The 27,579-nt window shown below is 41.4% G+C and overlaps 1 protein-coding gene across 2 annotated transcripts; it reads left to right on the plus strand.

Moving 5' to 3' along the window:
• The first annotated feature begins 7 nt into the window (after nucleotides 1-7).
• DCUN1D3 (defective in cullin neddylation 1 domain containing 3) lies at nucleotides 8-27,155 on the plus strand. 2 transcript variants are annotated; one of them, XM_050968749.1, is made up of 4 exons: nucleotides 8-48; nucleotides 14,711-14,785; nucleotides 21,291-21,823; nucleotides 24,835-27,155. In XM_050968749.1, the coding sequence occupies exons 3-4, from the start codon at nucleotides 21,393-21,395 to the stop codon at nucleotides 25,316-25,318; spliced, it is 915 nt and encodes a 304-aa protein (XP_050824706.1). In that variant the 5' UTR covers nucleotides 8-48; nucleotides 14,711-14,785; nucleotides 21,291-21,392; the 3' UTR covers nucleotides 25,319-27,155. The 2 variants fall into 2 exon arrangements, with proteins under 2 accessions (XP_050824706.1, XP_050824705.1); XM_050968748.1 differs by lacking the exon at nucleotides 8-48 and adding an exon at nucleotides 479-1,071.
• Nucleotides 27,156-27,579: the final 424 nt, after the last annotated feature.

The following is a 27,579-nucleotide window of genomic DNA, read 5'->3' on the forward strand; positions in this document are numbered from 1 at the left end:
CAGGGGAGGGAGGGGGTCGAAGCTGAGTCTGGCTGGGAGCTGCCGAGGGTGAGTGAATTGGACCCTATCTCTTCCCGTCCGTTTTAGGGAGGCTTTGCCTGTGCTGGCTGTGGGGGCCGGGAGGGGTAGGCGGGCTGTATGGGGTCGGGGGAAGGAGATAATAGGGCTGGGAAGAAGCACCATTCACCGGAATCATCCCTAAGTGCCCCAGTTCAGGAACCAGACTCTCCAGCCCCCTGTGTGGGGGAGGGTCTTTGCCCATTGCTCTGTCCCCAAACGTGGGGAGGCTGTGGGGTCTCTGCCCCCCCGAGTGGGAGAGTGGGGAGAAGTTGTGGGATCTCGGTTTCTCTTACAGGGTTGTGTGTGTGCGCGCGCGCGCGTGTGTGTGTGTGTGTGTGTGTGTGTGCGGGGGGGTGTGTATCTGTATCTCTTAACGATGGACCGGGGTGGGGGAAGGGTGGGTCTGTGTCTGTCCCTTTGCCATCTGAATGGGGGTCTTTTCTAGCATCCTGTATCCTAAAGTCCCTACAACAATAACTACCGCTAGCCCTCTGATTACAAATAGTTCCTCTGCCTATCTTCTTTTCCCCACCACATCCCCCTCTTAGAGGTATAGGGTACAGCGGTTACAGGGTTAGATCTTAAACAGAAACAGACTCTTCCTCTGGAGCCATTGGAGGTTATCAGGACCAGGGGTGATAGAGAGAACCCCACGGTATTAATGTGTGTTAACTAAATCCTCCCACCCTTTACTTTTGTTCCATACCTAGGAAATGTGATGCTGTAATCTAACGTTCCAGTCCAGTGTGCTTTTTTTCACCTCTTTTATTTATATGATCTTCCTACTTGAAGGCCATTTAAATATCTTAAGAGAAGTTTAGTTCCCTGGCCCCAAGGGGATTAGTGATTAACTCATAGTATCTGTTGAAGTGATGGTCATATTTTGTTTGTGGTGCTATGAACAAGGATGTTAAAATGTCTTTCTATAAATTATCAACATCGTTATTGAAATACAACCATCTTTAGGGTGAAGGGTGGCCACCAGCTGGCTCATAAACACACTCCACAAAGGTATTCTTTTAGAAATATTTAGCAATAATCTAATGCTAAATGATGTGTATATATACACGTTCATAGTATGTTTCAGAAAGTATGTGTGGGTGAAGTTAGTCTTGTTTCCGTTATTTGAAAATGCTGACCTCATCCAGCCAGGTTTTTAGAGTCCCATATACATCATGTGTGTATTTATATTGACCATGGAAGTGGCAAATGTACCCTAATCACTCATATTGTTTAGGTTATATAGACATTATTATAAGTAATTATTAATAACAATTTGGGAGTAACTTGTGTAAACAATGTTGAAGCAAACATTAATTCGAAAGACTATTTCTTTCCTACTATGATTATTGAAAGGAATACTTGGATTTCTTTATGCAGCATAGCTAAAACAATTGATGCTATGTTTTATAAAATACATGGATATCTTTGATTTCTGTGGCAATTTGTCTGTTTTTCAGAACATTTTTCTAAATTAATTATTCCACCCTTTAGGCAGTGGTATGGGTTGTGGTGGTGTTTTTTTTTGCTTTTTTTGTTAACCTCACAGTTGCTAGAGAGTATCATATTCGAATACTTGATATTTGGCTCTTAAGGAAGAACTTCAGGTTAAGCCAGTACTATATTTTCTGAAGGCTCCTAATAATCTTGTGATCAACCTTTCAACTTCAGGATTGTTCCAGTGTAAACTAATTATTCTGCCTCTAAATTTGGGGAAGGAGTTGACTGGAATGGTCGGAAGATATCTTTTTCTAAATACAAATTTCTAGCATCAAGTTAAACATATAATATGTGGCTAGTAGTTGTTACTATTTGACTTGGACTAACAGTGGAAAGAAGTAATGTTGAACATTTGTGCTTCTTGAGTGTGCCTGAACTCTAATAAAGACTTGGCTGGGTCTCTGATCACTCACTTTCCAGGTACTTATCAGGAGCAGAAGGATGGTCTCTTGGCTAAAACGTAGGGCTGGGAGTCATGAGATCTGTTCTTGGCTCTGTTTTCTTATTTGTTTAAAAAAAATTGCCTCACAAGTGTGCTGTAAGGCTTAATTAAGGGTCTGTGAAGAGCTTTTATAGCTCCTCAGATTAAAGGCAACATGCAGTATGCAACTAAGTATCAGTATTAGCACAGGTGGAAGGAAAGGAGCTACAGAGGCGGTAGAGTTCTTGATTTGTGTTGATAAACTCGATTTAATTCCAGTGCAACTGGTGTTAGAAACTTGTTGGAAAGTTCAGGATATACAGTATTTTTTTTATTTTAATTATTTCATAATAGCTAATGATGAGCTAGAGCTCAGCATTCATAAATTTGTTTAAAGATTTCTGAGATACTAAGGGTGTACTTGTAGCAGTAATACTCTTTGATAGCTCAATTTGATGCTCTTGTGATTCCTTTAGTCTTGAGACTGATAACCTGTATGATTGCTAATTTGCCCCTAGATCCCAGAAATGGGGTTTGGTTTGGCCTTGAGAATGCAGTGATTTGCTTTAGCTCTTAGATGAGTGTTGTCTTGTTCATGATAAACTGGGCTGATGTGTTCAGTTTGTGATCATAGCAGTAGTTTCTATAACTCATTGGGTTTTATAAATTTTTGTAATAGCACTTCAGTGCTATGATCTTAAGCATTTGACACGAAGGAGGGCAACAGTATAAATAACGGGATGAAAGGGTGATTTGGGCAACAAAATCTAGGGCGACTTTTTCTGTAAGCCTGGAAAAAAGATTACTGGGAGGAGCACTGTCCAAAGGATAGAGGCTGCCAGACTCTCTGACAGGCTTCAAATTCAAAGGACCACATTCTGACCTCTTATCTATATATGTCAGTGAGGGTAATGAAGAGAACTCTGCCTGCTTCTTCCTTGCAGCCCTATGTAGGAGATAGATGGAATCCTGTACCTTATGTTCCATGAATATGTGTATGGATGGGGAGGATAGAATGGGATGGGGGGCAAGTAATATTCTGAGTTATCACTTAGCCTCTATCGCTGTGAATATAACATTCCAAAAGTGAATCCAGTGTAAACTGGTCCAGTGCTGTCTTCTGGACTCTGCAAACAATGTCAGTGCCTCTGTTGCCCCACGTTCCAGGAGTGTTGGTGGTTTTCTCTGTTGTTGATGTGGGAGGTATTGGTTAGTGTCACTACTATTATTGAAAACCCTGTGGGTAGTGGTGAAACTGACACACTTTCATTCTGCTGTGTTTGTAAAAAGTACAAACAGCAGAAACAATTGAGCCGTTCTATTAGGCATTTTGTTACTGTTTTGTGATGAGTAGTCTAGAAATATTTAAGTGTGTTTTTGTTGGCTGGGATGGAAAGACACCAAAAGTGGAGGCTGGGAATTGTTAGAGTAATGGAGAGTCTTCCCACTCACAAAACTAAGGCTGAGGAAAGATCTTTCCTATCCTGGATTCTAATGAGATGACGGAATACACTTTAGACATATTAGAACAGTGGTCCCCAACCTTTTTCGTCTGGTGGGTGCCGGACGAGCCATGGAGGACCGTGGCAGCAGACGAGCATCCGCCGAAATGCCACCGACAAGCGGCAACGTCAATAGGCATTGCCGTCTAAATGTTACCGAAAATCAGCAGCATTTTGGCGGCAATGCCTCTGGATGACGCTGCTGGTCGGCGGCATTTTGGCGGATGCTTGTCTGCTGGCCAGTACGTGGGTGCACTTAGATGCCCCAGCACCATATTGGGGACCTCTTATTAGAGACTTACTATCCAGTGCATACAAAGGAGCCCTGTAGCAAGCCTGCTAGGAATCCGAAAACCTGCCTTCTTCCATGCAGCTGGGTTTCTCATTAAGGGGTTGCCTCTTATCTTTCGGTCTCCTTCATCTTTATTTGCCCCGACTGGCAGGCTTTGTCCTCTGGCTGTTGAGTGTCTAGCAGTTTTTTCAAACACTATCTTAAGTGGCTTGTTTTGTGGATTATCTTCACTAGTGACATGGATTAATTGTATACTTGACTGTAGGTTATTCTGCAGTAATGACACAGTATCTCAACTTGAAACAATGGTAATTGCATAGTAATGTAGGTTAGCATGTGTTGGCTTCTGGTAAAGAGCCAACTGCAATTTACCCTCTAAACATCCTAGTAAACAGAATATACTAGTTCTCTTGAAGAGTGTGTACAAATTCTAGGCAGCCTTCTATACAACTGAGTTATCTTGACAGGCAAGAGTCTTCTTTATCTTGTCTAGAAGTCTCATAAGAGTCAAATACTTATAGTGCTGGAATGTTAAGTAGTTACAAATTAAGGTCAGTAAACCCAAGAGTGCTAACTATAATCCTTTAGCTGACATCTACTGTAACTTCATCCTGCCATGACATAGTGTCTTGGGAACTGCTTAGCAGTGGCAACTCCGTTATTCAGAGAGTCTGAGAGCCCTAAGATGATGCTAGTTGGAAAACCAAATATGAAATTGCAGCTCTGATGCTATGGCAAATATAACCAATATGTGTTGTTTATGCCTACATAAAGGGATCACCCATAGAACTGGGGAGGTATTTGTATAGCCTTATATACCTCTCGCTTGACATTCTGTGTGAGGTTCTGAACTTCACAGTTCAAATATGATAGAATTACAAACCAGGGCAATAAAAGTGATCCAAGAACTGGAGGCTAAGACCTGAAGAGAGTCTGAGGAAGCTATGCTTCTGTAGAATAGAGAATCCAACATACTCATGTTGTCTATAAATGCCTTCAAGATAGATACATGAATGGGAATTATTTAGAGACTTATTTAATTGTGGAGTGATGGAAGAAGAACTGATATCTTGAAGGAAAAAATTAGGGTAGATATTAGAAAAGTTTTTCTTTAATGGGAGCATTTGGGCAGTGGAAGAATGGTGCTTGAGGCACTATTGCTCAAATATAGTCAAGAACTCTTTGGCCATTTATAGTAATACTGCAGACAACTGAACAAAGTGTAGGGAAGTCAGACTAGATTAAAGCATGAGCTATGATTAGGGCCCTACCAAATTCACGGCCATGATCGTGGCATCATGGACTGTGAAATCTTGTCTTTTGTGTGCTTTTACCCTATCCTATACGGATTTCACAAGGGAAATCAGCGTTTCTCAAATTGGGGGCCGTAACCCAAAAGGGAGTGGCGGGGGGGTTGCAGTATTGCCACTCTTATTTCTGTGCTGCCTTCAGAGCTGGGTGGTTGGAAAGCGGTGTCTGTTGCCTGGGTGCCCAGCTCTGAAGGCAGTGCTCCACCAGTAGAAGTGCAGAAGTAAGGTGGCAATACCATACCATGCCATCCTTACTTCTGCACTGCTGCCTTCAGAGCTCGGGGGCCCTGGAGTGTTGACTGCTGACTGAGGCCCAGCTCTGCAGCCAGTAGCGCAGAAGTAAGGATGGCAGTATCATACCATGTCATCCTTACTTCTGTGCTGCTGCTGGGGGCAGCTCTGCCTTCAGAGCTGGGCTCTCAGCCAGCAGCTGCTGCTCTCCAGCAGCAGCGAAGTAATAAGGGTAGCAGTACCGCAACCCCCCTACAATAACCTTGCAATCTCCTCACAGCTCCTTTTTGGGTCAGGACCCCTACAATTACAACACTGAAATTTCAGATTTTTATAGGTGAAATCATGACATTTACTATTTTTAAAATTCCATGACCGTGAAATTGACCAAAATGGACCCTGAATTTGGTAGGGCCCTAGCTATGGTACTTTACCAACATTTCACAGAATAGTTCTAAATAGCACCATTACTTCTGTAATATGTGCTTTAGAGCAGGCAAAATTTTTAGTAACCAGTAGTGCTACTATTAAACTTCTGTCAGTTTTTCCATTATAGCCAAAAAGCTAAGCTGAAAAAGTGAGCAAATTGATAGCTAAGGCTGTCATGCTGCTGTTAATGTGTCACTGGGCATAAATATTAAACAGAGCTCAACAGGAGTGTGTGATACAGATTCTGTTTTTTTATTTGTGCACAAAAGTGGATGAGCAGCAATTTTTACTCTGGATTTCCTAGCTTTTTCAATCTAATTGCTTTTTGCTTTCTGACCCTTTGTTAGCCTTGTGGGAAGGGGAAAAGGCCAGTCTCTTCAGACATTAGAGATTACTATTAAAAAAATCAAGAGTGTGTGTTTGTCTTCTAGTGATGGGTTCAAGCAAACAAGTTTGAATTCAAACCTCCCTTAGTTTGTGGGTATTTGTATACAGTGGTACTATTCTCAAGCTGGATATTAAATGTTTGCATTACAGAATTTTCAATATAGGAAGGCCTCACAGTACACTTTTTCAGTATTTAGACACTACTGTAATAGATGCTTTAGAACTGCTGAAGATGAAATGCATAAAGTATCCAAGCTTCATATTTAACTATCTGTATCTGAAGTTGTATGTTGTTTATGCTTTCTGTGCATTAATAAAGAGTGTAGCTAGTATGGGTGGTACATTTTAATTTTTCAAAAGTGAACAATCATCTAATGAATTCAAAGTAAGTGAAAGCTGCCTTTTTTTAAGTGCCAAGCTATTATCAGAATGCCTGTGCTGTTTCAAGCTATTAAAAAAACACAAAAACAACCAACCAAAACCTTCTAAAGGAGAACTAAAAGACTTTGTTATTGGTTATAACCTGAGTTCAGGCACTCAAGGGTTCTATATTTCTGGTGTAGCTATTGAAGGTGATTTTGCTAACTTCTAAATAGAGTCAGAGGTTGCATTCCTTATGCTGCTAACAGTAATACAGAAAGCAGAACTTGGAAATCAGGCCTTTGCAGGTAGTTTAGTATCAGTTTCTCCTTTACTTACCAAAAAAAGAACTAGATAAATTCATGGAAGATAGGTCCATCAGTGGCTATTAGCCGGGATGGGCAGGGAGGGTATCCACAGCCTCTGTTAGCCAGAAGCTGGAAATGGGCGACAGGGGATGGATCACTTGACAATTACCTGTTCTGTTCATTCCCTCTGGAGCATCTGGCATTGGCCACTGTCGGAAGACAGGATACAGGGCTAGATGGTCCTTTGGTCTGACCCAGTATGGCTGTTCTTAGGTTCTGTTTTAAAAATAAACTGTATAGAAGTCCAAATATACTCTCGTTAAATATTTATTCTTAATCACTTTCAAGTACCTTAAGATTTTATTTAAAACAATCCCGTATACGAAACTTAAATACTGTCCCCAGACCAATCAAGGAATTTCCTTCGGAGTTGACTGTGCCCAGGACAAATAATTCTTGTATGGTGCTAACATGTAAATTACAATGTAATAATGAAAATATTAAGGTGAATAGCTAAGTTTTTGTAAACTTTCTCTGAGCATCTGAATTCTAAAACCTGACTTCATTAAGTATTTTGGCATCTTCCTCTTTTTAGACTTTTACAACTTGACCAACAAGTTGCCAACCTTACTACCCTACAGTCTGAGGCTTTCCCACTCATGCCAAGATGTCCCACCATTAATCAGCTGAAGCAGGGAATCTGCTTTTGGGGAGAAAAGTTCAATTTTATACATGACTCGGCAGTTGTTTGCTTTCCAGTACTCTTATTTTCTTCATATAGGAACAAATTAAATATATTTACATTGACAGACCTACTTGGCTTTGACCAAAACTAGATTTAATTTTCTTATAAAATGGAAGCAGTCTCACAGCTTCTAAGAATTCGTAAGGAAAGTAAGACAGGTTAAGTCCCACAAACATGTTTAATTCACACTGCAGTCTAAAAAATTAGTCTTACAATTACATTTGCTTATTGCTGGGAGTGGGGGAGGGGAGTTGTCTCTTACTCAAGTCGATTTGACTATAGTCTGGGCAGAGTTGTCTACAGATTCTATTTTGTCCTGGGCAGATCGATAATGTTCAGTGAGTGCTTGCAGTCCAGCTACTTTCAAACCCATTGGCTGGAAGTTGAAGCAGGACAAATTCAGACTGAAAATAAGGGTCAATTTTTTTAAAGTGAGGGTAATTAACCATTGGGACTGTTTACCAAAATTTGTGGATCTTCCATCACTGAAGATTTTTAAATTACAATTATGTTTTTCTAAAATTTCCTGTAGGAATTTTTTGGGGAAAGTTCCCTGGCCTTTGTTATACAGGAGGTCAGGCTGGATGATCAGAGTGGTGCCTTCTGGCCTTAGAATCTATGAATCTAGGATTCTGCACATCAGTATCAAAAACCTTCCTGTTGTACCTTACATTTATCATTTACTCTGCAGCCTCATTGCCTTTAGCTTGTGCAATATGATGGCATCACGGCTTAGCCTGTTTCAACTACTTGCTAATTTTGCTAGTGGCTGTGCTGGTGTGCTACTTTGGTTATTCATAACTTCTGTATTAGAAACCTCAAGTAGCAATGAAGTTATGCTAAAGCCTATAATGAACTCTGGAAATAACATGCTTGGCTATTAGTATTTTAGCATTTAAAAATCAGGCTTACGACTTGACTTTTCAGAGTGGCTAAGGATCCAGAGTTGCCAGTGAAGCCAATAAGGAATTATGAAAATAGACCTTTAATCTTTAAATAGCTGGAGATGACTGGTGCTATCAGTAAAAACATCTTTGCTTCTGAAGCAAAGAGGAACAAATCTGAGTATCATGCAAGAAATATTCATTTACTTGTTAAAATGTTGTCATTTTAAAGTATCTACAGGATAGGAACTGGCCTGGGAGGCAGGAGACTCGGGTTCTGGTTCATACTCTGCCACTAACAGACTCCATACCTTCGAGTGGTCACTTCATCTGGCTGTGGCTTGGTTCTCCTCCACCCATTATCTATCTATTTTGGTTGTATAAACTCTTCAAAGCAAAGTCTGTTTCACATTATGTGATTGTACTGAGCCTAGCTCAGTCTTAGATGGAGCCTCTGAGGGCAACTGTAATAAGAAAAGCTAGTGTGCTAAGCAGGCTTCTGGGTTTGCATGATGGGCTTCTTAGGATTATAGCTTGTATGGAGAAGACCAAAGAAGTCATCAGCTCACCACCTACAAGTACAGGATATAGCCCATGATGTTGTACCAGTGTCTAAAGGATTTGTAAACTTTTAAAAAATGATGTTCAATAGAAATAGAAAATGAAAAGAAACAAACTCCGTGGTTACTTTGTGGTTCTGGCCATAAAAGATAGAGGTTTGGAAGAAGGAAAACATCCAAGAAACAATGCAAGGATAGTGTGACAGGCTGCCTTTGCTGAAAAAGCAAAGGGATCCAAAGGCAACTTCAAGCAATGGGTCTTCTAAAGAACAAAACTAGTTGTGAGTACCTGTGACGGGATCTCCAGGATGCAGCCTGGGACTGTGGGACCACTGTGCCCCCTGAACTCTCTCCAGCCTGCTAGTGACCAGCAGCAAAGCCCTCCAGGTGCTGTTATCGCTCAGCACGACCGCATGTGGAGACCCCATACCCAGCTATGTTGTGTGAATGCTCCCAGAGCCACTCATGAGTCTCACAGAGAAAGGCACCAGAGCCAAAATTCCTCCCACTCCCAGCCTTGCACTTCAGGAATATACCGTCTTGCACTGCTCAAGATGAGCAATGCAGATTTATTAATTGGTTCACCCCTTCATTAATGGAAAGTGAGTATATACCAGCCTTTGCAAAACCTGAGCAGATTTACTACACATTTCAGGCAAACGCACTGATAAAGATAAACAGTAAAACAAATGTATTGACTACAAAAGGTAGATTTTAAGTGATAGGCAAAAATTTAATTAGTTACCAAAAGAAGTTAAAATACAAGCATGTAGTCTAAACTCTCAACCCTATTAAGCTGGGCAACAACTAGACTAAGCAGTTTTTCTCACCCCACTGGATATTGCAGTTCATAGTACACAGATTTCATCCTTGAAATCTGGGCCAGTCCCCTCAGTTGGAGTTTTCAGAGGGTCCTTGTTACTTGCAGTATAGGTGGGTGAAGGAGAAAGGCCCAGCATGTGGTCACTGTGTCTGTTTTATATCCTCAGTCCCATGTGCTTGGGGGCAAAAGTCCAAGCATGTCTGGGGGCATTGCTGAGTCTCCAGACAAGGTTAAGCAATTCCCCTGGTGTGGTCTGATGCAGGTGAATCATTGACTTGTAGCTCTCTTGCTGGACAATGGTGGTGGATAGGTTGTTGGACACCCCGCCTGGGTTTTGGTTACATTCCTTGCTGTTGCTTCTGGGGAGATAATATCTGGCTGTTTCCCCAACTTACAGCATGTTTTAGTGACAACCATACAACACAATTCTCATAACTTCCTATGCGTTAATGATATACATAGATGGATAGAGAAATGACTTTCAGCAGATCCTATTCTTCACCCTGATTCCTTATAAGCATGCTTTGTATGTAATATCACAATTATAGACAGATGAGGAATATAGGGGGTTACAGGTACAGAATGTGTCAGTGCTTTTACTCCAGTCTTTTAGATAGAAGTCATATCATGTTTCACTTTGTTCCTCAGTCTGTTTTCTTCAGCTAGCCTTGTTCTAAAATTAACACAACATGATGGGCTGAAACACCTACTTATAATTTTTTTAGACTGTATTTATTGCAATTTGGAAGCATTTGGCATTTTATACTATTGCTCTTTCCCTTTCATAGTATGCATTTGGATAAAGAACATAGCAGAGTAGGTGTCTTCTGTGCGGAGCGCATGGAAGGAAAACTTTCTTTAATGGTACATTCCTAGACGACTTCTTTTGCTAACACAATGTCTAGACATGATCATTTAACAAATTCTTAACTACTTCCCAGCTATTATGGGACTTGTTGCACGGTAGCTATGGATGTTGGAAGACGGTCACAGTTCATGCTACTATGAAGTGTCTGCAATTCTGATTCTTGGCATAGCTAATTGGCCCAAAAAACATTGGCTGCAGTTGTAGAGAGTTTCTGGACCTGCTGTAAACTGGCTTCTAGAAATATAGGATGACATTTCAAAGGTGGGGGTTTTGTCCCCTGATTCCACAGTTCCTTTCCCTATCTAGGTCAACTTTAAAATAACTTTTCTTACTTAAATTGAGGATTCCCCTGAGAGAGCTTCACCTCAGCAGATCCTAACAGTTTGTGGGCTTCAAAATTCCAACTCGCCTGCTGATTGAGCAATGTGGTGTTCAGCTCTTCCATCGCTTGATTACACTATAATTTCGCCCACAAGCAGCAGCAGCCAAAATTGTACTCAATCACTTTCATACAAAGACAGACTAGGGAGGCTTGTGTGATCCTAATCACTTTTCTCTTTTAATAGGTCTCATGCACAGGGTGTGTGTGTGTGTGTGCGTGCGTGTGTGTGTGTGTGTATTAATCTTGCACCCTAAAATAAAATATTTCTGTCTGCAGAAATTTGTGCAACTTTTTCCAGTTTTGATTCATCTGGGTTCACATGCCCTGGGTTTGGACCCAAAACTCAAAGCAAAATTCATCTGACATTAAAATTTTGCTTCATTTTGTTTGGCTTGTATTTGTGCAAAACCAGAACTTGAGTGGTTTCACTCGTATTCATAACATTTCTCGGGGTCACTGAAAGGTTCTTGAACCTCAGCATACCTGATTAGAGCTCCTCAATTACCACAAAACCTGAAAAACCTTTCCTCTTTTCAGGCTTCCTTGTGAAATATTGCACACAGATCTACTTCTGCAGTGGACGGGACTAAGGCCAGTTGTGCACAACAAACTTTTTTAGGCATAGCTATGTCTGGCAGGGATGTGAAGACGTGTGATCCCTGACCCCAATGTAGCTGAGCTGGCAAAAGCCCCTAGTGTAGATGGGTTATTCTGCCAGTTTAGCTTATTTTGCTTGATGGGAGGAGAGAGGAGGACTGGGGCTGGATATGCTGTGCTGACAAAAGTGCACCTTTGCAAGTATAAGCTTTTTTCCACAGTAGGAGTGCTTTGCCGGTATACTTGTACTGGCAAAGCCTTCCAAGTGGAAACATGTCCCAAATCCATTTCTGTCCGCCTCTATGTGTTTGTATATAAAGCCTGCTGAAGAGGGCAAAAAGAGTATGATCATACTAGTGTTGTTTTCCTTGCAAAGATAACTGTTTCCTTCTCAACTGCAGAAGCTCTTACACCTGGAAGGAAAGTGACTAGAACACTAGTAGTTCTGCCTCTGGCTGCTTTCCATATTAAAACGATCCCTTTCTTGCAGAGATCAAGCGTGCCAAGGTACCAAAATGGGGAAGTATAGGAAGCCAGAAGGAGATGCCAAAAAGTCTTAAAACCACTGCATGATATCCAGCAGAAGGGGAGGAAAAGTGAGGGAAGATATAGTGCTCTTGATGGCTTTTTGCATAATAATTTTTCCACAGAGTACTAAACAACTAAAAAGTTAAGGGCCATCTTCTAAATGGCCTTGGTGAAAAATGTCTGTTGACACCAGTGAGGAAGACGCTATGAACTGACAGTAGTACATAACCACCATAACTTTGTAGCCTTAACCCGTGGACCTAATTAAATTGTAGATTGCCCCCTCACCTCTGATCTTCTGGAGGACCTTTAAATATATACTCGAGTAGCTGGGACTTCCCTAGCTGCTAGCTCAAGCTTATTCTTTATTTTAAATCCCACACATTAGCGTTGTGAGGCGTGGTAAGTCTAACCTTACAAGTTTAGCAAACCAGTGGTAAGAACTTCTGTTAAAAAAATACCAGCTTTGAGTCGTTCTGGAACCAACTATCCCTTGATGTTTGGAGCTATTTAGAGATTGATACAAGCGCCAGGGTACTTACTATGCAGTTTGAACCCAGCAATTTGCAACACAACTGAATTAAAAATAACTAGGGAAAGGTTGGAGGTGACTCTTTTAACAGATGTTAAAATTGCTGGCATCTGGCACTATATAGTACATATCCACAGGTCAGCCAAGGTGGAAACTACTTCACGATACCCTGGAAAACGTTTGGCTTTCACTAGCTAGGCTTGAATTACATCAGTCTTTGGTCTTTCCAGAACTAAATTTACTCTTTGCATTTTGTACTGTAGTTAACTGGAGACATAGATTTGATATTTTCAGGTAAGTATTGAACGGTGTAGCCCTTCCCTGAAAAAGCAGTCTCTTTTTTTCCCCCGTCAAATTGCTTAAAGCACAGTTTGTCATAAATGTGGAATATATAAAAACTGTTAAAATGTTGTCTCTGTGCTGTTTTTCCGAGAGGATGGGTAAAAGCACTTCAGTAATGAAATGAATATTTTTCTTTTTCTTTCTTTCCTTATTTTTTTTCTATTTTGAATGAGTAAAAAAAATCCCTGACAACTTCAGAGATGTTTTTTAGATGCTCCCAGATGCCCAGTTCCTTGAACTCGCACTATTCAAACTATGTTGTTTTGAAGCTGCTTTACCCTGAACTAGTTCTCTTTTTGGTGTACTTGGAGCAGCATGGGGGTCAAAAGCAGTTCAAGGAAATATGGACTGTCATTCCCCATCCACTCCCTACTGCTTTCCATTGGAAAAGCTCTATGGGTATGAGCAAGTCTCCAGCTTGCTTCTTAACAAGCCATTCCAATCTAAACAGCGAGCCAAGAAGTGGCACCTCTCAATCAACTGATTCTGCTCCCTGAATGTACTGAGCCATATGTGCTTCTTTACTACTCTTATTAGTACTGCAGAGCCGATGCAGCTCCAGAAGAGTGAGCTGAGATTCTTTTTCTAACTTGTGTGTGAACACAGTTGTTGAGTAGGTTCTGCAGTCAGAACTTCTGCTGCATAAGCTGAAGAGAACCCAGCCTGGTTTTCAGATTTGGGGTTGAATTTGCAAGACTGGGAGTTAAGAAACCCTCAATTTACCAAGAAAGATAGTTATGTCTGCACTGGAGCTGAAGGGTGTAAATTCCAGCTCAGGGAGACATACCTGCACAAGCTTGATCAGAACTAATGCGCCAAAAATGGTAGTGCGAGTGTAACTGTGGCAGTGCGACTGGCGGGAGAGGCTAACCACACGCAGTAAGTACCTGTGGTCTTGGACAGGATCTTACTCAGGTCATTGTCTAGTGCCTCCTGCCGCTTGTACTGCTGCGGCTTTGCTTGTATTTTTGTGTGTTAATGCTTAACTAGTGTGTGTATGTTGCCTTCAGAGCAATTCACACTTTCCACCTCTAGTCTAGACATACCCTGCCCATGTTTTATCTGGAAGTCCATGAGGCACAATAAACGTGGAGCCTTACAATACTCTTTTTGGGGGCGGTCCCTTTTCAGAGTAGAGCTACACTCAAAGTGGTATTTATTTGGTTCTCCTAGGGATTGGATGTCCCCTTACTCACTACTATTTGCTGGTTGGTGCATATACTAAAGTATGCGTTCAAACTTGTCTTGAATGCAAGAAATGAAACACCTTGCTAAAAGTCATAAAAGCGCAGTCTACTGAAATGGCTGTAAGTTGAAACTTCCATTGAGATAAAATATTGTTGCTGTATCCGATACTTTAATTATATTCTGGGTACAAATAACAATGTAGTAGTCTGATGCAAATTGTCTCTGAAACTGAGCTAATGCTGGCTAATATCGCTGTAATCACTTACTAATTGAAAGGCTACCTAGTTTGTAGAAATGTTGCTGTTACAACAAATAGATTTCAGTTGTGTAAAAAAAAATTGCAAATTCATCAGGTGTTCTCATGTATAGTAGTAGTTGGTTGTATTTTTAAAGGTGCATTTTACAGTTATTGCAGTCTGCTTTTAAAGTGTAAAGATTTCTGAGTAGTCCTCTTGTTTTAGAGCATTCCACGTGGAGACCTGGAAGTCTGAAGGAAACTTAAAAAAAGAAATGATCCCCCATGGATTTGAGATTATGTAAGTATTAAACTTTGTGACCCTTAATAGACATTTGAGAAGGTAAAACTGCTATTAGAGCAGCCTGATCATTCTTCTCTGAGTAAGATAACTAGAGTTGACATCTGTAAAGTTTCCAAGGTGGAAACCTTGAAGGAATAGGAGGAAAAGTGAAAGAGCCTGAAGAGGTAATACCATCTTACATGTATCTTAAGAAATTGTATGCATTCTGGAGCCTCTGAACAGAGCTGGAACATCCAGGCTACGCCCAGTAGTTTCTCCTCAGCCTCTGCCCCTCTGGATACTATATTGTCATGCCATACATCCAGGATTCTGTAGGAGTCTGGATTAATTTCTGTTGGAAACTTTATGGATTTGCTGGGAGATGCTGAGACAGTGAGGAAATCCTGCAGAACTTCAGCCATGCTGTCACCATGGAGTATACTCCCTGGGTTACGATGGAAAGGGGTATAACAATTAGTGTGGCTGAACTTCCATTTGTAGTGGGAATCCCTAAACTTTTTGTTTCTTTCATGCAACAAAGGGAGATCTGTTTTGGGTTTCCCCCGACACCTCCTGCCTGTCCTATTGCTCTCCTTTGAATTTTGTAAGTTTTAAAATTTGAATTTTAAAAATTCTGGTGCTATTTTTCTTCTATAAACTGTATGCTATTTGTTGCTCAGGACTTCATTATTCTTCAGGTGTTAATGGATTCTTGTCTCACTCTTGGTTCCATTATATTAGTGGTTGCAGTTAAACTTAAAGCATTGCCTAACAAACCCCGAAACTTGCTGGCTTTTTGCCCTTCTTATGGAATGTTCCCATTTCTTTGACTTCAAAAATAATTTCTATGAAGGAGTCAGTTCATCAGTTTTATTCCCTTCAGTTACTTTCTTACCCACTTTTTCCCCCAGTTAATTTCTTACCCACTGTTTAAAATTAATGGCTGTATTAATAAGATCTTCCTAATGGTTTCTACCTCTTTAATTTTATTTCATGGGTAATATTGAGGTCTGCAAATCTTATTCTTAGTGGTGGGCTTTTACTTATGAGTAGTGACTACCAGCTGCTGGGTTCTCAGTTGCTTCCTTCTGGTTGGAAAAAGTAGATTCACAATGGTGCTCTGGATTCTCCACTTTCTGGTTCATGAGCCTGTCTTCCACGTAACATAGACATCTCTGGATGATTCATACTTAGCTGTAAATTATTGCTCAACAGCTGGCTGAGTAGTCAAAACCCTTCAGGCATACAGTATTCTGTGGCTTTGATTTCCTCAGATTTTGGTCCCAGATTTTATTCTCTAGTAGCAGTAGTCTATCACTAGTGGTACCTACAACTTTTTCCTCTAGTTTTTTATCATTATTTACTTGTCCTGATGTTTTTATCAAATTGCAACTCATTTATAAATATGTTTAGTGTATATTTTTTTACTCTGCCTTTTATGTACCCATTCATATTAACATTCTAACAGAATCATCTCCTCAAGTTTCATTTGTGCTTGCTTGGTCATACTAGATGAGCTAAATCACTTTGAGATCATGTTGCTTATTTCCTATGCTCATTTTATAATCAGAAGCAATTTTCTTCTGATCCCCACTAAAGTCTGAACTCTCACCATAGCTCCTGACGCTGCGATTGGATCTCTTCTGCCCCATCTCTCCCAATAAGAAATATTATTTCCCAAGTGCACAATTTTTCTTTTCTCCATCCCATTCTGGTGCATCTCGCACTTCTGAAACACGAGTGGAATGGGAAGCAAAAAAGACTAGCAAGCAAGTGGAGTGGATCCAGCAGTGTGAGAACAGCATTCCCACACTGAAGCAACCCTGGAAAACAACCAGAAAGTTGCAGAACAAGATATGTGGAGAAATTGATTGTGGAGGTAGCTGGATGCTTTTTTTTTTTTTTTTAAAGCTGGTTTTGCTATTTTTGGAGCAAGAGTACTTCAAAAGAATTGGAACGTTGCCTCAGGTTTCCTATACTACAAGAGAAGTGAGGAATTACAACAGTGGTACTTTAAATCTCTTCTGATGTCTGTAGGTAGGATTATGTTTTGGAACAGCTACTCAGTAGAGGGAAGGGAGATGTTCCACTACCGGACAAATAGCTGACACTGTCTGGGCTCTGCTGGTGTGGGTGTTGTGCTATTATTAGTAAAGCACTGCTAACAGACAGCTAGTCTCATAATAAAAGACAGATGGATTGGAATAGAGGAAAATCCTTTCTGAAGAGGAGAGGTGCGTGGGTAAGCACTTATTTGAAACAATAGACTTGGTTAATTTGCACAATATAGGTTAACCTAAAACTAACTTCCGACAGCATTTTCTGAAACTACCATGACGATAAGATCTTCTCACCTACAGCGTCTGTTGATAACATTAACTGACTGAGACCTTCATGCTATGTAATATAATCACTTTCATTAGGAAGAGTAATAATGAGATCAACATTGTTGTATTGTAAAAAATGGCATGACCAGACTTAAAAATATCAAATCTTTTTCTGTGGTGAAACCAATCATTACTTAGGAAGCAGGAGAACAAAAATCACACGTACAGCTTTATTATGTAAATCACAATCATGCAATGTGAACTTTCATCTCTTCTTTCTAGATACATAGGAACATAAGAATTGCCATATTGGATCAGATCAGTGACCCATGTAGTGACCCATCCAGTATCTTGCCTCTGGCTTGGGCCACTACCTGCACTAGTAGGCAGTTATGGGATATCCTGCCCAGAGGCAAAATGTTCCTAACCCCCAACAGCTAGAGGTTGTCTTACATCCATATGCATGATGGTTTATACCCTGCCAAAAGCCTACTGTTCTAAAAAATATTTGCTGTAACGCTAGATTTTTATTTTCCTCAGTTTCTCTTGCATGCTTTACTTAAAACCAAAAGCACAATCTGTGGTAGCTACATTATTCAGTTACTTAAGTACTGTATAATACTTCTGGAAAGTGATAGAGCTGTTAGCCATCCATTCACAAGTCAATTGGGATTCAGACGCCGATCAATTTAAGTAAATCCGGGAGGGAGTTGCTATCCTGGAATTTGCATTCAATATAGTAGTGTTCCATTCAAAATTGATTGACTTTCAGTAGAGTGAAATTACTCTGATGCAAACTGCTGGGGAAAGTGGCAAAGTGGACCTGCAGGCAGATGGGAGCAATGGAACCAGACAGATTGTGTATTTAATTGTCAAAGATCTATAACAGTAATGTCAAGTAGCATTTGGCTTTTTAAACAAGCTGCCCTTTATAATAATGGGGGAAAAATAAAAATGACTAAGCGAACCCTTAAAAATATGAACTAATATAGATAGCATTATTAAATCAGAGCTAGTCTTTACAAACATTAAATGGATACTTGCCCCCATATACAAACGGTATGTAAACGATGCAGATTACCTAAAAGATGTCAAGGATTTGGAATGTTGGAAACTACAGGATGCCTGCTCCTTGTCATGTCCGGTATCTAAGAAGTCTCTTCCATCTCTACAGTCTAGCAAACTGAATGGGATAATGAGGGGAAAAAATTGTTTTTAGAGGGGGAAAAAGAGCCGTAATGGGTGAGTTACAGTTATTGTGTGAACTGTGAAATTAACAGCCTTACCAACCACCATCGGAACAAATGGTCAAAGCAAGATAAACATATATGAATTTATTGCTTGTGGGATGAGAGAAAATATATTGATTAAATTGCTGTTGCTTATCTGAGGACTCAAAATGACCTTTTCTGTTGAATTAGTTTTCTGGAGTTTATAGTCATTCCCTATTAAAGACTCCTCTAGAGGAAGAGGATCTATTCTAAGGGTATGTCTCTATTGCACTGGGGGGACAGGATGTGTGTGATTGATTGCAGCACATGTAGACATACCCCAGCTAGCTTTAATCTAGTTAGTGCTGGTACCTAGAACAACGAAGCTGCAGCAGCACAGGCTTCTGTACAGGCTGTGCAAGCCTGCCTGATACGCTGGGTACGTATTTGGGTGGCTAGCAAGCACTGCTGTTTGTGCACCACTGCTGTTGGTACCAGTGCTAGCTAGACACAAGCTAGCTCCAGTAACTAATGTGCTGCAGTCACACCTCTGATTGCAGGGTAAACATACCCTGAGTTTTTGAAGCAATCTGTTAGTGGTAACTGGCAATTGCCTTACAATTCCAGATCCAAGTCCTGAAGCACTTACAGCCTGAACAAAGGGCAGGAAGGAATAACGCTTCTTTCTCTATTTGCCTTTTTTATATTTTATCCTGGTTACTTACTCTTCCTTTTCTCATCTCTCACTGGTTCCATGTTGTGGAAGTAAAGTAACAGGGAAGCTGTAATGAAAAGGCACTAAAAGTCCAGTTTCTCATTGGAGGCTGTTGCTTAATTGACAGAGGCAAGATACAAGCCAATAGTTATGACTGGTGGACTGGAGGAGGAGAAATAACATATACAATTCTGTACTTTGAGTTACTCTGATTTTCCTAAATGTTTAAGCCCTAAAACTGCTGCCCCTTGGCATGATAGTTGTCATTGGATTTCTTTTAGGGCTTGTCTACATCAGAAAGTTGCAGCGCTGGTGAGGGAGTTACAGCGCTGCAACTTAGGAGGTGTACACATCTGCAGGGCACCACCAGCGCTGCAACTCCCTGTTTGCAGCGCTGGCCGTACTCCCGTTTTGTCTCGGGTGTAGAGGATCCAGCGCTGGTGATCCAGCGCTGGTAATCAAGTATAGTCACTTACCAGCGCTTTTCTTGACCTCCGTGGAATAAGCAGGTATCCCAGCATACCTGAGGAAGCCTCTGGTAATCAAGCTGGTCTCCTTCCCCGGCTTGCTCTCGCGTTCCCCGAACCCCGAGCAAGCAGGTCTCCTTCCCTGAGGTTTGCTGGGTGGTTCCGGGAAGGCGAGAGCAAACCGGGGAAGGAGACCAGCTTCGCCGCGGTTTGCTCTCGCGTTCCGCGAACCCCGAGCAAGCAGGTCTCCTTCCCTGAGGTTTGCTGGGTGGTTCCGGGAAGGCGAGAGCAAACCGGGAAAGGAGACCAGCTTCGCCGCGGTTTGCTCTCACGTTCCGCGAACCACCCTGCAAACCGCAGGGAAGGAGACCTGCTTGTTCGGGGAACGCGAGAGCAAACCGCGGCGAAGCTGGTCTCCTTCCCCGGTTTGCTCTCGCGTTCGCCGAACCCCCGAGCAAGCAGGTCTCCTTCCCTGCGGTTTGCAGGGTGGTTCGGGGAACGCGAGAGCAAACCGGGAAAGGAGACCAGCTTCGCCGCGGTTTGCTCTCGCGTTCCCCGAACAAGCAGGTCTCCTTCCCTGCGGTTTGCAGGGGAGTTCGGGGAACGCGAGAGCAAACCGCGGCGAAGCTGGTCTCCTTCCCCGGTTTGCTCTCGCGTTCCCCGAACCCGAGCAAGCAGGTCTCCTTCCCTGCGGTTTGCAGGGTGGTTCGCGGAACGCGAGAGCAAACCGCGGCGAAGCTGGTCTCCTTCCCCGGTTTGCTCTCGCCTTCCCCAAAACCCCTCGAAGCCGCCCAACAGCGCTGCAGTGTGGCCACATCTAACACCACTTGCAGCGCTGGTTGCTGTAAGTGTGGCCACTCTGCAGCGCTGGCCCTATACAGCTGTACTAATACAGCTGTAACAACCAGCGCTGCAAAATTTTAGATGTAGACATGGCCTCAGTTTGAATCTGAATCTTTTTGCATGGGTAAAATACGCGCTGTAAAAAGTTATAACTTTCATAATTTGATTAGAATGAAATGGCTACGAAAGAAATTATGGTTTTTGGTTTAAATTTATAAACTAAAATTGGGAGTATTAACTCCTTAGTGTATGTGTGAAACTTTCATTGGAAAATCCCCCTGCAGTCCCTCATACTCCTTCTCTCCCAAAGGACTGGGATAGGTACTTGAAGCCATGAATAGCCCTTCTATTAAATATGTATTATACTCTTCCAGGAAAGATGCGTGTCCCCTTTTAACCACCTTCCCCCTCTGTAAACATGCAGCATGCATACATACACGACAACAAAAAATTAGATTTCAGATGTTGGTCAGAAACTGACCAAAGCCAACAAAAAGCCAAAGTTAATGCTGGGGTTTCCGACAGAACGTAGTGTCCTTGGCTTAGGTTGCTTTGTTTCACAGTCGTGTATTCTATATGTTAAATGTATCATGGTTTTTTAAATGATTTCCTCTAAAATATTTCTGGGTTGGAGTAGTCTGTCTTGATGAATTCTGCACATGAATCAACCTCTTTGTAACCTATGTTACAGTAAGAATTTTAGGAATTTCCTTTATTAGGACCCGTTAGTATACTGCAGCTGCTGAGTGAGCTGCATTGATTTCTAGGTAAAGCACGGACCTTAGTTGAAATTGCCTGTATTTATGGCATACACTAACTTTCTGTACATTATTCCTCTTCAATAAGCAAAGCTTAAACTCCTGAAGTTAGTCTCTTGTTTATTCTTCTGTGAATGTTACTTAACTACTTAATATGGTCTCCGTGGGGAAACAGTGATTTGATTTTAAACCTTATTTCCAGGTTAGTCGACTCCCGCTGATGGCATGTTGAAGTTCATTGAACAGCAGCTGAGAGGGCGTCTGATCAGAAGGGGACTGCTCTAAAAGCTGGGCTTGCAACAACATGGGCCAGTGTGTCACTAAGTGCAAGAATCCTTCTTCCACCCTTGGCAGCAAAAATGGAGATAGAGAATCTAGCAGCAAGTCTCATGGCAAAAGAAGTGCAGTTCACAAAGAAGAACATACCTCGGTATGTGCGAAATCCTCTGGTGACATACTTGTCAATGGGACAAAGAAAACAGATACTGCTTTAGATTCTAGTCAGCCTCCAGCTTTCTCTGGGGATGCAAAGAAAGAGCCTGTTTCCGGCACAGAGGAATCTTCAGTTCAAAGGATTGGGGAATTATTTAGGAGATACAAGGATGAACGAGAAGATGCCATACTAGAAGAAGGCATGGAACGTTTTTGTAATGACCTCTGTGTTGACCCCACTGAATTTAAAGTGCTAGTCTTGGCTTGGAAATTCCAGGCAGCTACCATGTGCAAATTTACAAGGTTAGTTCCTACAGCACTTGTAAATATTTTATATGTTCAAATATGTTTATCTTCTATATGCTGGTGAGAAGCCCTGTTAAGTTTGCATGCTTATTTCTTTTTCATATAATTTGATGGAACTTAAGCAAAAAAAAATTAGTTATGAAAGGAAACGCCATTCATTTTCTGCAACACCTCAGTCTTCTGTGCTTGAAGGCACACTTCAGAAATTATACTGCCTATGGTGAAAAGTGTATTAGAAATCTCTAAACTTCAGTATAACATTGACATATCACACTGTCTTATCCTCTTGAGTACCAACTCAATAGTAATGTTAGATCCTGCTGAAACTGATTTCTACTTTAATGCAAATAAGAGAAATGTAACAAAGTTAGCTACTAACATCTGTGTAATCCATTGCACTTAATTACTTTCCATTACCATTCTGATAAAACAGCACACTAAGTAAATTCATCTCCTGTACAAGGTTACCAGGCTGCCAGTGTTGTACGTGGCATTTGTGCATTCTAGGAACTCGAGGCCAAAATGTTTTTACATTTTTGTATAGTGTCTTTCACGCTTTTCAGCAGCAATGCTTTTAAACACTATATATTTACAGCACCACTGAAATGTAGCTTTCTCTGAGGTGGAGGGTGGCAACCAGTTGCCTTTTAGCACATTTCACAGTATTGAGGAGAAGGGTAACTTCCCTCAAGGACACTGGTGCAAACTCCTACTTATACTCCTGAGGGAATTCTGCACCAACAAAAAATTTCTGTGCACAATATTTTAAAATTCTGCAAATTTTATTTGTCAGTAAAATGTGGAGGCTGGCTGCGCAGAGGTGGAAGATCACCCTGCAGTTTCCTCCCTCCTTCCCCCCGGAAACAGACTCTGCAGTGAGGCTGCATCCAAACCTGATGCAGTGCAAGGGCCAGGCTTGCCCCAGCAACACCCTGGGGCCATGCCTCTCTGCAGTCTCTGAAATGGGGGAGCTCAGCAGGGGGGTCTGGGTGTGGGGGAGTCTGGATGCGTGGGGTTGGGCTGATGGGCGACCTCTCCCCCCATGCCTTAAGAGCAATGGGGGCAGGGTGCAGAGCCAGGAAAGATTTCTGGGGGTGGGTCTGACCCGGCCCTGGCCACTCTATGCAGGGGAAGTGTGCTTTTCCCCACACTCCTCAGCCCAGCCAGGAGCAGCAGGTGAGTCCAGTGCAGGGTAGGAGCCACAAGCTGGGGCGTCTCCAGCCCCAGGTGGGGCTGGGGGAGCTTGGCAAGGGCATTTTGGGTGTGTGTGTGGGATTCTGGGAATGAAGGGGGTGAGGCTCAGTGGGGAGGGGTCTAGGTGTGGGGGTGGGGTCTGGTTATAAGGAGTCTGGATGCATGGGGGTTGGGTGGACATGGGATGGGTCTGACCGGCACAGGCTAGGGCATCCCCCGCTCCCTCCACCCTTTGATGAAAACCATGCACCAGCGCTGCTTGCGCGGGGGGGGGGTGGGCGGGCACATGACTGCTCTTGCAGCTTTCCTTTGCTTAGGGAAAAAGTCATTTTTCTGCGGGGAAGCAAAGAAATCTGCGGATGATGTGAATTCTGTGCCGACGCAGTGGTGCAGAATTTCCCCACAAGTATACTTAACAAAAAACAAACCAACCAAAATCCTGAGTTTTTCAATGCCCAGTCAGTGAAGACAGATCTTCTCTTCCGAATATTTAGATATGTAGTAGCTTTAATCAAATAGCTAGTGCTCATAATTTCAAAAGATTTAAGTAAAACTAATTGCATAGCACACTAATGGGTAGCCTCACATTAGATGCTGGAGGTTGGGCTTTCCAGTACTACACTACCAACAGGAGTCTCCGGGATTATTGCACTTTGTCCTAGGAAATTACAGTGCCCAATAACTTTTCTGTTTTTGTGTGGTTGCTTCATGACTGCTAGCCATGTCCGCTGGGAAATAAAGGAGTTGGTATATCAAGTCTTGTGCATGGTACTGCACAACTATTAGGCTGGCTCCATTCAGCGCCAATATAATGCTGCTCCTGCTGCAGACTGTCAGAGTGACATCCTTTCACCAGCAGAATAGCTACCATATGTAGCAGTAGGTTTCAGACAGTCTGGCTTGCATTGTGTAGATTTTCTTAAAGTACGATTTCTATTTTTTCTCTAAACAGAGAAATCCAAGATCTCATTGCTGTCTTTTCCCTGCCCACAAAGAAAAGTTCACAATCTGCTCATTATCGTATGAAACCTAACCATGGGAATTGGATGAGTTATAGAGCTAGTAGTAGAACAGAGCTTTCTACCTGTAGATTGTCAGGTTAAAAATGTCCCTAGATTGTAGGAACTAAAGACCATTTGTATACAACTGTTCAGTAGCCTATGTAAATTGAGTTGGTGATCTCTGTTCAGTGCCCAGTGAGCAGGTGCCTGATCATGGACTAGCACAGCCAGAACCCTCATTTTGCAGTCTTGACAGAGGGACAAAATACTGAAGGATCACTGCATTTGAAGTTGCCCCTTGAGAGTGGTGTCCCCAAAGCATTATTTAGGACAGGCACCCAGGGTAGCTTGCATTGATGTTGCCTGTACTATGCTTTGCGGGGGAAAAAAAGAGGGAGCCTTCAAGCCTGCCAATCTGGCATCACTCCAGTGTTAAAGTCACTTAAAAGTAAAGATGATAAGAACACAAAGCATTGCCCGTTCAGGCAGTAGTGAAGGCTGCACACAATAATCCCTTTCAAATGTTAAATTACACTCCTGGGGTGCCATTAACAGTGCTGCAAACTTGGATTCAAAAGTAATTACAAACTTTTAAAATTCAGATTTCATCCTGAACAGGCTACTTAGCAGCTCTCGCTGCTGACATGTAAATACTTCAGATGAAAGGTGAGGGTGTGCTGATTTTTGCAGTACTTCGCCTTACTGGTCTTATCAAAGGAGGTCCATTTTTGGCTCTAACTAGCTATATGCAGATAGGGTTTTATAGTCTGCCTGTGTGAAGGTACTAACAGATGGTTTTTCTTTTGCTAATAGGAAGGAGTTCTTTGAGGGCTGCAAAGCAATAAATGCAGACAGCATTGATGGCATTTGTTCTAGGTTCCCCAGCCTCTTAAATGAAGCCAAACAAGAAGATAAATTCAAGGATCTCTATCGTTTCACCTTTCAGTTTGGCCTGGACTCTGAGGAAGGACAGAGGTCTCTTCATCGGGAAATAGCCATTGCCCTTTGGAAGTTAGTCTTCACCCAAAATAATCCCCCTATATTGGACCAGTGGTTAAACTTCCTAATTGAGAACCCCTCAGGAATCAAGGGAATCTCCCGGGACACATGGAACATGTTTCTAAATTTTACTCAGGTGATTGGACCAGACCTCAGCAACTACAGTGAAGATGAGGCCTGGCCTAGTCTCTTTGATACCTTTGTGGAATGGGAAATGGAACGAAGGAAAAAAGAAGAGGAAACCAAATATATTACATGTTCAGACACAGAGGGTCCGGGTATAGAAGAACAGACTTAACAGCATTTAAGCAGCAGTGATGGAAATAACCTGTTGCCCTTCATTAAATGTAAACTCTGGACCTTTCTGGAAATTACTGAGGCTCCAGATTTTTCTACTTTACACCTTTCTCTGCCTTGTATTTGAAAGGGCTTTAAAATGCTGTATCATGGTTTAGGCACTTTCTTAATTTTGGTTACCTTTAACTCTTGCCCTGAAATATTTGACCCTGACTACAAGTTAAAAACAGTTGTTTGTTGTTTTTTTTAAAAAAAGATTTCAGATTAGTATTAAGTCTGACATTTCTTGCACAATGTAGATCTTTTTGTTAGGTTTAAATTAACATTGCTAAATTATACAGTGCCAGATTCGAGTTTTGTATCCCATATCTATCAGGGCAGGTCTGTACTGTGTGTAGTGCTGTTTACATTGTTGAAATTTTAGGTTATATTAATTTTAAGGTTTTATACCAATATGAATAGCAGTGTTAACTGCTAACTACAAATGCATTAATTCCCAGATAATAAGGCTCTAAAAACAATATAAGTGACTGCTTTTTGTAATATGTCTCAATCCCCTTTTTAGCTAACTGTCAAAAAACATGAGTTCAGGTCATTCTTTTTTTGGAGTATTGAACTAAATGTTGGATTTTATTTATGAAAACATACTGTACCTGTCAGTCAACTGAATTGTAGTTAACACTTTGTATCTAAATTACTTAAGCATCACATGCAAAAGAGCAGTGCTACCTCAGTTTTACTGGAAGTAGACTTCCTTGATGAATTTTCCTTTCTGCTGAAGAAGTCATTCATATTTTTATGACTATGTGAAAATACTTTGGAGCCAAAGGTTCTGCTTCTTATGGCTGGTAAACATTAACAGGAGCAAAAAAGCTGCTTTCGAGGGAAACTGGGGTATGTAAATCTGCTTTAATTTACACTTGATTTGTATTATCAACTTACTTGTCTGGCAAGTGCAGTACACTTGTGTAGGGATCTCTTGCATTAATGTTGACCAGACAATTTTTTAACTTAATTGCTAAAGCATAGTTACATCCCTCCAAATTTTCTGGGGCAGCAACAACATTGGCACCCAATGGAAAAGTGAGTGCTTCAATGTGTTCTTAATGACAACACTGTAGACCGTTCATTTTTAGGCTGATTTAATAATGTTTAAATAGGACTCAATTTATTGTTTTAAAATTATCTGTTCTGGGATTATTTGCCTGTTGTGACCTAAAAAGGGAGTTTTATTAACACTGGTTGAATTTTTTTGGTTATTGATGCTACCTTTCTAAATTTTAGTATATCAGCTTTTTTATACTTCTTGGTAAAAGGGATAACGGCTGAGGCTTTCTATTAAGCTAAGCATTGGCTCCGTATATTTGATACATTTCTATTATACAACTTTATTTTCAAAGTTGTAATTCAGGATCATAAAATGGCTTAAAGTTTAAAAATGAAACTGGTGAGCAATTAGTTCCTGTTGTCCGATGGTTCTTGTGCTGTCGATTGCTACCTTGCATCCCAGTGCCCAGGCAGGTGCACCCACGGACTCTCACAATGGTCACTGCATGCTAGCAAATCCAGTGGCAAGAGCTCAGTTTTGAGATCGTGCATCATTAACAATGCTTGTGTAATTAAACTAAAGTATGTATCGGTTTAAGAAGATGTGCTCAAATTACATCTTCTTACCATGATGAGAGGTCAGTGTTCTGTGTGCATTAGGGATGTGTAAAAATTACAGAAAACGAATGTTGCTCCCATTTCAAGCCTAACAGAGGTTGTCAAGTTGCAGGAGAAACACGAAATTTAGGACTTGGTTCCTGGTTATTAAATATATGCTGAAGCTTTGTGTACATTTTGTCTGTATATTGGCAAAATTGTCTTAGTGTACACAGTTATACCAGTAAACAGGTGCTCTTGCTGGTATAAGCATTCTGGTTCGGTAAGCAAATTAAGCAAGAGTACTTTTTTTTTTTTTTTTTTTTTTTGACAGTAAAGCTGTTACCTATACTAGGCCCTTTGGTAACACACAGCTATGGTTGGGGGTGGTGATGTGAGAAATCACACCTCAAACCAACATTTCTATGCCAGCAAAACCTTTAAGTGTAGATTTGGCCTGAGCATAAATGGAGAGGCTCTTTATTTATAACTTTAAGGCTACACGTGTATTCTGTTAATGAGCTAGTATCCTGTATTTTTTTTGTTAAATCATTTTACTTCTTCCTAAAAAGAACTTAAAATGCCCAAAGTTTGGAAAATGGTTGCTCAATGTATACT

Source organism: Gopherus flavomarginatus, chromosome 9, assembly GCF_025201925.1.
Source record: "Gopherus flavomarginatus isolate rGopFla2 chromosome 9, rGopFla2.mat.asm, whole genome shotgun sequence".
Lineage (NCBI taxonomy): Eukaryota > Metazoa > Chordata > Testudines > Testudinidae > Gopherus > Gopherus flavomarginatus.

Excerpts from the sequence above, each read along its gene's own strand:
- DCUN1D3 (XM_050968749.1), top strand. The coding sequence starts at position 21,393 with ATGGGCCAGTGTGTCACTAAGTGCAAGAATCCTTCTTCCACCCTTGGC. Across the intron at positions 21,824-24,834 it reads ACCATGTGCAAATTTACAAG|GAAGGAGTTCTTTGAGGGCT; the intron begins GTTAGTTCCTAC and ends TTTTGCTAATAG.